The sequence below is a fragment of the Danio aesculapii genome, chromosome 10 (assembly GCF_903798145.1).
Source record: "Danio aesculapii chromosome 10, fDanAes4.1, whole genome shotgun sequence".
In the NCBI taxonomy this organism is placed as follows: Eukaryota; Metazoa; Chordata; class Actinopteri; order Cypriniformes; family Danionidae; genus Danio; species Danio aesculapii.
The window spans coordinates 30,919,331-30,929,994 of record NC_079444.1 but is presented as its reverse complement, the minus strand read 5'-3'; the positions used below and the strand labels follow the sequence as shown (position 1 = coordinate 30,929,994).

Below are 10,664 nucleotides of genomic sequence, written 5' to 3'. Positions count from 1 at the left end.
AAATGTAAATGTAAATGATGGACGCAGTGGAGAAAACTGCAGACAAGCGCTCGTGTCTGTATCCAGAAGTATCGCTGTAACAGCTGAGATGAGAGGAAAAGTCATGCAAGCAGGTCAAATGGACCACAGTGAGAGAGAGAGAGTACTTACATTCTCTCAATCGCAGTGAAACAGGGGCTTCTGCTGTGTCAGTGAAAGACTAATCCAGCAAACACACACGCAGTAAAATTGTGCACAGTTTCTGCGTTTTTAAGTAGTTAGAGCACTGTACATACTCACGCTCGCCTCCCCCCTATAGTAAGCTACAGCAACATATCGCATACGAGATAAATGACGTCAGTACGTAATAATCGGTTGTAATTATTACTGAACCGATACCGAATTGTCCACGTCTACATTGCGGTGCCCCGAAGAAACAATTAATTTTGACACCCCTAGTGGTTTTTGACGCGATATGAGAATATAAAGAGTTAACTAGATACAGTGCAAGCCGTGTGGAGTAGTTACAAATAACAAAACACAATTAAATACATAATTTGCAAGCTAGAGAAAACAAAAAGGCAGCCATTTTAATCGCACTTAAGTTATTTACACTTGTGAAATAGTGGAAGAAACTGATCCATGAACTGTGTACTGTAAAGTTCCTGTCAAGCTCTGACAAAGCCCCACACATCAATAGTCTTTTCTGATCCTTCCTTTAACAAATGGCCAATGAGTCTCCCATTGTAAGCGTGTAGATTTCTGAAGCAATCGTCAGACAAATGACGGGAACACAGCACAAGGCTGGGGCTATAATGCTGACGTATTTTTGCAAAAGCAAACTTCAACCACTGACACTTCACAGCCTCCTCTTTGGGTAGGGAAAATAACACTAACTTTCCCTCACAGTTCAGAGGACAGAGTCTTTGCAACATGATTCATCCAGGATCTGCTAGAGTGTCTTCCTCTTTTTTTTTCTACAGTGTTTGTGGGCGGGGTTTCAACAAATTGCCTGGGCTTGAGTTCCATGTTGACGTCACGCCGACACGGCTAAAGATTCGTTACCACAACGATTAATTTGAACCACTCTGAGTCGACTCTTTTATAGATGAATCAATAGTTTTAAACATGGATTTAAGCCTTAGCTGGATATTTAACTTCACTTAGAGCTTTGTTACACACTGCAAAGAGGGTCATTTTCAAAAACCTATAATAGGGGCTCTTTAATGGAGTGGTACATTACGGTACGGGTCGGTATGTGTCACCTTTATCAGGCTTGCGTTTCCACTGCCTAAAGGGTACCAATGGTACTCTTTTGGTGGGTGTGGTGTACGACAGAAAGTTTCAGTCAATGTCATTTTCGCTCGAGAAAATGTCTACAGTAAAGCTGTACAGGTCGTTCACATATCATATGAGAAGCACTTCTTACAAAACAGATGCTTTATACACATAAATACCTCTGTATAAATGTTCATTACTAACCTTTCTATGAACATAATTTGATTATAACTGCAGATCAATGAAATAGCCCGCTGTAACATCTGCAATTATATAAAATAAATAAATAAATGCAGCATATACGAACACATACAGCCCCTTACAGTCTCCAATATGTTACCAAATACAGAAAAACTAGAATCTGCTCTGCTTCTTGGCTTTTCGTCAAGACGACGACAAGGTTTGTTTGAGCTCGGGTCGACCATGGCTCGTTATTATATGTATATATTATTACGGTAATCTCTCGGCTGTGTATTTAAAACATGGCTGTTTCTTTGTTTTCATTCTGGCTTGTTGTGTGAGCGAATGACGTATCTCTGTAAACCAATAGCATTCAGCTGCACGTCTAGCTCTGCCTCTTGGTACCCTTGGTACCCCTTGCAAAGGGTGACCAAAAAGTGGTACGTACGGTTCGCTTTTAGGTATCCTTTGACAGTGGAAACGGCCATAAAAGCGTACTGTACCGTACCGTACCACTTAGTAGAAATGGGCCATAAGTCAACTAATAACAATTAATAACAATTAGTGAAGTTTTTTTCCCTCTCCGTTGTCGCCACTGGCTTGCATGGTTCGGGATCTGTAGAGCTGCGAATCGTTGGATTTGCTCTTCAGTGTTTGCACTCTTAGTGATTATTAAACCACACTGAACTGAGCTAAACTGAACTGAACTTAAACACTAAAAACTGAACTGACACTGTTCCAATTTACTATGAGCTTTTATGTGAAGCTGTTTTGACACAATCTACATTGTAAAAGCGCTATACACATAAAGGTGAATTGAATTGAATTTAATTAATAGCTTTTTACCATGATGGTGGTAACAGTTTTAGTCCTAGTCCCATTGACTTACATTATATTTTTGATCCCTAAACAGTGGACAGAAGAATGTGTTTTCATCTCGATGATTGAATTTATAAGTTTGGTTTTAATGACATCACTAATTCATGACAGCTGCTTTTTTGTGCATAATAAAATGTAAAAGTCTTTCTAAAGGCTTTTTGTTTTCAACTATATGAGTGTCTTCCCTTTCAGGTTTGAGGGACGTAGTCTGGACAGTCTTTCCCGCAAGAGCTGATAAAGGTTAAAGACAAATAACATTAAGTGTTTCATTTTAACTGGCACATTTTGAAAGATTAACCGATTAGCTCTGCACTTTACAGCACACGGCCTTGTCCAACCCGCAAAGATGAAGAGATTTAAAAGTCTTGAGTTGCTTAGAGAGATCGGATTTCATTTAAGAGTTTTTCCCACCATCATTTATCCTTTGAAATGACCGAGGCAATTAGTTTACAGAGTAACTGTTCTAAGTGTTCTGTCCATCTTTAGTAACAAAAACTGTACTGCGATTGGGAAAATCATCTAAGGTAACCCAATAAGACATGTTCTGTCCAAAATAAGAGCTGCTTGCATCATCACATTATTATTATTCGAGACATGACCAAAGTTTCCAAAAAGCTGAGTTTCTGCAGCGGGTAAATGTTATGAAATATAACCACCTAATGAAGATAATGCAGCATTATTAGACTCGCTCCAGGGAATGTGGGTGTTCGATGAACCTGTACCTTGTGGCTTAACTTTTCCAATTTGATTTTATGCTCTAATTTCTAGGTAGTTTGTTCCTCAGCCGCCAAGTCCTCGGAGAGCTAAATTGATAGCATCCTTTGGCTTTGGGCCTTTAGGGCTGTGTCCGGGTTATGATCCAGGCCCCGCCAAAGAGAGAGAAGGGGAGAGATAACCCAGCCATGCCCTCCAGGATTGAATGTGACTAGGGAGGGGAGAGAGGAAGAGGGGCTGGCACTGCGGAGGGGAGCGGGACGAGCCCGGAGGGAGCGCAGATCGCCTCGCTGCTCAGCACTGCGAGCCTGTTTAGTATTCCTGTCACGTCAGCTGGAGGGAGCGGCATTAAATTGGGATCAGGCAGATTAGAGTCTAATATAGCCGGCTATTAAAGGCTGCAAATGAGAGTGGTGGGTTACAGCCGGAGCCTGGGCCCCTCACCCAGTCTCACAGCCTCTCTGTCTCTCAAACAGACTCAGCAAGAAAAAAATAGACAGGTATACATAAGAACTCGCATGGGACAGAATACTACTGTGACAGTATTTTTCACAACAAAAAAACAGGCTCATAGACAAATCAATCTTATGAACTGTATCTTTTAATTAAAAACCAGGAATGTTATTTTTATCAGGCCTCTGTGGGATGAATTGCGTAAATTGTGTTAATCCACTTTGGTGTGATGGTGGTATACAACATAATGAATATGCTTTTGAGGACGTGGTCATATTTTACTTTCACTTTCAAATTTGTAATCACGCAAACTGTGTTTAGAGTTGTGGTGGCAGAGACCACTCATTACACATGTAGAACATTTGTTAATTATGTTCCACCATAGCAGAAATTGCAATGTGAAAAAACACACTACTAGTTACACCGACTACCACAGCAAGCCTACTATGTAGACTGAAATGGCAAAAAGCCTATTCCATAAATTAGCAACTTGAAACAATACAAACGGTTGACTTAGGCCCAAACCCAATTCTACCCCTAAGCCCTTTCCCTTACCTCTACCCCTCGTTTTGCGTGTTCACTTGTAGGGGTAGGGGTGTCCCAATTCTCTTTAGCATGAAGGCGTAGGGCTATATACCCCTTTTCGAACGTAGATGTTTCAGGACCACACTCGAAACCAAGGGGTAATAAAACCAGCCACAATGGCTGGATAGCTGCACCGGGAAGTAAGCAGATGAACAAATTAGTATTTATTGTCATTATAATGATTTGTACAACAAACAAGCAAATATTTTAATACATTCATAACCGCGTTCGTGTTTTACCATCATGCTTTAAAAAAAACACTAAAATAAAAGCCACTAAATTTCGATATCTATAATCCATAATAACTCCTGTATAGCAGTCCCACAACATTCTGACACTCGATTTCGTCTATTTTTTGCTAGCTCATATTTTCCTAACATGTACTTAGAGGGCACGTATTTTACCCCTTTTACAAGATGTAATATAAGCCTTTGGTGTCTCCAGAATATGTCTGTAAAGTTTCAGCTCAAAATACCCATCAGATAATTTTTTTATAGCCTCCAGAAGTACCTATTTTGGTGTCTGGAGTATACTGTAGCTCAGGGGTGGGCAAACTCCGTCCTGGAGGGCCGGTGTCCTGCATAGTTTTGCTTCAACTCTAATGAAACACACCTGAACATGCTAATCAGTGTCTCCAAGATCACTAATTATCTATAAGCAGGTGTGTTTGATCAGAGTTGGAGCTAAACTGTGCAGGACACCGGCCCTCCAGGACCGAGTTTGCCCACCCCTGCTGTAGCTGTTTTTGTAGCCTGTGGCTTTAAATGCAAATGAGCTGTTTCTCCCCGCCCACTGTTCCCACATGTGTGTTTGCTTCTCATCATGCGTTACGTCAGATAAACAGCCGTCAGTGACAGAGACAGACTTAAATAAAGCTGAAATACAGCTTATTAGTCAAACATAACAAGTAAGTTTATTTCATGTATTTAATTGTAGAGTTTATTCAAGCCTTTCTGAAATGAGTCTCACACTAATGGTGTTTGCAGTGCACACACACACAATCACACACAAACACAAACACACATACATTAGCGTTTACTGACACCATGCGGTCTTCATGATTAAAGCGGTTAAAAATTACATAGCATTTTTACTGTCTTTATTACAAACAAGCTCTGTTTTTAAAATGTTTTAGAATTATAAAAATCACAGAGAGTTGTAACAAAAATTTTAATCCATGTTTTGCAAAAAAATGTTCTGTGGACATCATGTAAACCTGTTGTTATAGAAACATGGTGCCTGTCAATCAATTCAGTGGGCAGGGAAACAGCACTCCTAGGTCACATTGCTGTGGGCCTCAAAATCACTGGAATTTGGGTCCTGTTTTAACGTCTGGAAATGTAAAAAATTTACTTGTTGGGTTTATATAACTCCAATATTACTGTGTACACACTGTACCCACACCCAGTTCTGTTCAAATAGCTTACAAAGGTTGATTTTCATTATAGGTGCCCTTTAAATTATCCCAAAAGTTTCAAAGAATGCTGTCTGAATTAGCTAATTTGATTAGTGACATGGGCCGTGTGCTGTGCCACCCTCGATTTCTGGTTTTATTTTATAGAAAACTTGGAAACACCGAAGACGCTTTATTATTGCTTTTTATTAGACTGCAGAGAGCAGCATTATAACAGTAAATTCAATGTATTCATTATCGTAAAACAGCAACATGTGATCACGAGTGGAAGAAAAGGAAGTGGTAGACTTTGGCATAATAAAAGCTCTGCTGCTTTCATGGCTCTTCACACCCATATATCACCAGCAATTGCTTCAGCATTCTTGTTTTTGCTAAAACTTTAAGCCTTAAGGGTGGTTTACACAGAACAGGGTTTTCAAATGTGATACTTTTTTATTGTTTTTATTACAAACACGTGCTTGCATCTCGTGTCTTTTGAAGCGCCGCACACGTAAGTGGCGTGTTTTTTAGACAGCGAGGCAAGATAAAATATTTTCAACTTTCACACACAGTGCAGCTCATCACTGTAAGTTCCACAGCAATGGACCAATCAGAAGAGCTAAAAGGCAGGGCAGTCATTGCTAGTTTCTGTTTACAGGTGCTTTGTAGCTGTGTCCAGATACCCTTGTGCTTTATGCTGTGCTTTATTTCAAACCATTCCAAACCGTTGGGTCTCGCATTTATAAAAGCAATGATGCGCTCGGTGTGATTGAGCCCTTAATCTGCTTATACTATGATATACTATAAAGTTTTGAATACTGATTGAATACTACATGAACATGATTTGTGCAGGTGTCCTGTAAGATGTGATGAGATGATAACTCCCATGATTCAACACTCAGTCACATTGTCATCAAACTGCAACTTTTATTGTGAATATACACCATATAGTGGCAAAAATTACATCTTGTGCCTTTAGGGGTATACTAAATACTTAATTGTAAGTAGCAAATGGATTACTTCCAGCAACAATGCATGACTTAATGGTGCCATCTGGTGCTGTGGAGCTCTCCTAACATCTTACAACCTTACATGACAAAATTCCTAATTGACATACACAGCAGAGCTCTTAATAATTTGTTGTGGTGATGTCAAATCCATTTGAATTAAATCAGCGTTCACTGAGTCAGGCTACACTGGGCTTTCAAGAGGCTGAGCCGAGTGAATTTCAGCTTTCATTAGGTCTGCTCTTCAGCAGAAGCCTCTCTCTGGACAGGCTTAAAGCAGTGCAAACATATTCACCCTCTGATGATACAGGAAAATGTTAATGCTGTTAACATGACAAATGTCAACTTGCTAGAAAAATCTTTAGACAGAGCTTATACCTACAATTAAATGAAGATAACAAGGATTATATTATCCGCTGGCTGCATGTTGTCATCCAGGCTGAAGAGCTGGTTATTTTCTGTATATTATGGTTAAAAGGATAGTTCACCCCAAAATGGAAGTTTAGCCACAATTTACTTGCTCTCAAGGGGTTTTAAACCTTCACAAGTTTTTTTTTTTTTTTTTGTAATAGAATTTCTGTACCTCCATACTGAAAACCATAAAACACTGTCTATTTCATTTTTATCTTTGTTCTATTGCTTTAATTTGTTTATTTTATTATGAATATTTTTGTATATTTTATGTAGATGTGCTCTCATTCAAAATCATCCAAACTGATGTAAAAATCTGAAATTTATTCTAAACAGTCATCTTCATTCATTCATTTTCTTTTCGGCTGAGTCGCTTTATTAATCAGGGGTCGCCACAGCGGAAGGAACCGCCAACTTATCCAGCATACACAATGGACATTTTAGCTTATCCAAATCCATATCCTTGGACTGTGGGGGAAACCAGAGCATTCGGAGGAAACCTACACATGGAGAACATGCAAACTCCACACAGAAATGCCAATTGACCCAGTCGAGGCTTAAACCAGCAATCTTCTTGCTGTAAGGCAACAGCACTACCCACTGCACTGCCAACAGAGTCATCTTGTGAAATTATTTTCATACGCAATTATATATTGCAGAAAAACTGAACATCACTAATTCATTTTTTTATTAAAATTTACTATTTACTATGGAAATCAATGGCTACCGGTTCCCAACATTTTTCAAACTAACTTATTTAGTGTTCAACAGAAAACATAATTATGACATAATTTTCAGTTTTGAGTGAACTATATTTTTACATTTCTAAAGAGTAGAATTTGTTGTATGTGTAAACAAATGCCTATTAAAAATATAAAGTTGATGTTTTTCATTTCTGTCTCTTATATTTGGAAATCTCTTTAAATCTTTGAAATAAATTTTGAATCCAAGTTTGTTTAAATGTTTTTACATTATATAAACATAATTTTATTATGGCAGGCTAACTGGGAATACTGTGCACAGTACACATACTAGATTCTATAAAAAAATAAGTTTTTCCATCTCTTCCTGTCCCCTACAGGCATCCTCTTTTTCCTCTTCTGGCGTTGCTGTTTGAGAAGTGTGAACAAGCCACGCAGGGCTCAGAATGCATCACATCCGCCAGCTTCGACGTCGACATCGAAAACTTTGTCCACCAGCAAGAGCAGGATCACAAGCCTTTCTTCAGCGAGGATCCTGAACTAGATAACCTGGTAAACACCCACGAGTCTCTCGTTTGTTCATTTACAGTAGCTCAGATTTAGCAACTTTAGCTCCTTTAAAAACCTGTTTACATCCTGAATATCTGCACGTCACATCTGCACTGCCCTCTGCTGGCACATATGCACTTCTTCAAATGACTTCTTCAGTCTAGAAATATAAAGTAAAAGAACTTTTAACTGAAAATACTAAATCTGAGATATTATTAAAAAGTATCTGTAAATCATACTTAAGTAAACGTACAAATACTGTTCTGTGAAAATAGCGCCATTATAACAAACTCACGTGAGTGAAAGTCTTTTCTCTAAGATACACTAGTCCACAAAACCCACAAGGTATGTGAAAATAAAAGAAAGAGCTGGTTTGTGACGAGAGCTATCAAATTTGTTTTCTAAAATTCTGTAGAAACAAAGCTGAACTCTTCAATATTGTGATAAATCAAGGTCGACACAACACTCATAAGTACTAAGAGCATAAGTAAACCAGTATCCTTCGAAAAGGTCTCTTTCAAAAAAGAATTAATCATAATAGTTCATTAAAATTCTACTATAAAATAAAATAGTCGATATGTAATTGTGCTTAGATGCTCTGCTTAAACTCTAGAGGGGAATTAGCTGGGGATGTGGGGATGTGCTTGTTAAAGCTATACAAAGACCAACTTTTCTTTTATACAGAAAAGATTGTACAGAAGAAAAATTGCATAAAAAAATTATGGAATCTCAACTTGAAAGATTCTGTTGTAAAGTGGCTCTTAAAAACAAGTTTGCAGTATTTGTAGGTCAAGTTCAGATCAGAAACATTGTTGATTCAGTTCAGTTAAATATCAATGATTTAGCTGGAAAGCAGCTCAAGACAAAACACCAGTGCTGTAATCAAGATTAAATATTCTCATTTCATATGTGATACATGATATCAGTGATTAAGCAATTGGCTGCTAATTCACTCACATTCAGATAAAGCAGATTTGCTGACAGGTTTGTCAAGTGCGTACAAGATTTAATGCTTTCAGTAGCCTATAAATGCCGGATATAATGCCGCAGAAAAAGTCGAGTGCCATTTAGAATGAATTGGGGAAATACATTACTCATTACAAGAGCCAGACATTATCTGTATTATACCAGTAGCTTGCAAAATAGCCAGTAAAATATGTACTGTCAATAATTAATTATTTAAAAAACAAACTATTATATTTAAAAATGTGTTGAAAAAATCTTCTTTCCATTAAACAGCACTTGAGAAATATTTGAAAACGAATGACAATTTCACAAGAGGAATAATAACTTTGCGGAATGATTTTGAAAGTAATACATAAATAATAACAAAAATATTAACTATAACAAGACAACCAAATAAATCCTTTTGTTTGTCAAACAAAGCTTTAGCAGGTCTCTACAATAAGAGAAAACTAGAAAACAGGTAAAAGAACACATACCAATAAAAGAAAACATATTAAAACAAGTTAAAAATCCAAGTACAGAAACACTAATGCTGTTAATTAAGCTTGACCAAAAAGATGTCTTAAAATGCTTTTTTAAAAGTTCAACTGATCCCAGAGTTCTCAAAGCTATAGGGATATAAATCCAGACTGAGATTGAGACTGAGAGCGTATTACTTACAATTTGCATTGTGCAAAACCATCTGAAAATCTAAACATTATTATTGTTTAATAATGTATCTGATAGTTGAACGCAAAATGAATATCCCTCCTATGAAATTTTTATTCTTTATATTGCTCTAAATATTTCACAAGTGCCGTTAAACAGAGAGATTGTTTCAACACATTTGTAAAAAATATATATACATAATTTTTAACTAATTAACTAATAAACACATATTTTCAGGATGCGGATTACAGGGGGTTTGGGGGGGTTTGGGGGGGATTGATCTCCTAATTAACGCTTGATCCCCCCTGAAGGACATCAAAACAAGATGTATGGGGGGTCAATCCCTTAATAGTAACTTTTAGTAACTAACTTTCTCTGATCTCTGATCTATATCTTAAATATAAATAATTAAAAATGTATACAGTATTATAAATATACATTTGAGCCCCCATAACGGTTGATACCATTTGAATGCATAAACATGCCAATCAATGCTAGGGAAAATATCATTCAACTGTCTGAAATTGGCAGTTCTCGAGCACCGAAAGACATCTTAAGAGTTCAAATCGGGATTCAAATCAGCTGGTTGGCTGGGTCATTCAACAGCTTGATTTTCTTTCTCTGAAACCATTTGCGAGTTTCCTTGGCTGTGTTTTAAATCATTGTCTTGCTGAAATGTCATCCTGCTATGTTGAACTGAAGCAGCTAATATTCATTTACAATGATGAAAGCCAGAGGGTTGCTGAATGAGAAATTGGGATGTCTGGGCTTTCACAGCCTTTCTACACTTCCCTTTCTTCATGTGTTCAGTACTTTTTTACTGCGTGATTTAATTTTATTACACATAACTTAATTTATAAACTAATTAGATTTTCTTTTCATATGTGGATTTCTTTAGTTGTTATCAACATCTGGTGAACA

General features: G+C 37.5%; 1 protein-coding gene across 1 annotated transcript in view; it reads left to right on the top strand.

The window, feature by feature from the left end:
• Positions 1–10,664, top strand: part of LOC130236773 (homeobox protein PKNOX2-like) — a 229,065-nt gene that overhangs the window by 173,197 nt on the left and 45,204 nt on the right. The window contains exon 5 of the mRNA XM_056467529.1: positions 7,961–8,132. Coding sequence (XP_056323504.1) covers positions 7,961–8,132 — 172 coding nt within the window. The remainder of the gene's footprint in view (positions 1–7,960; positions 8,133–10,664) is intronic.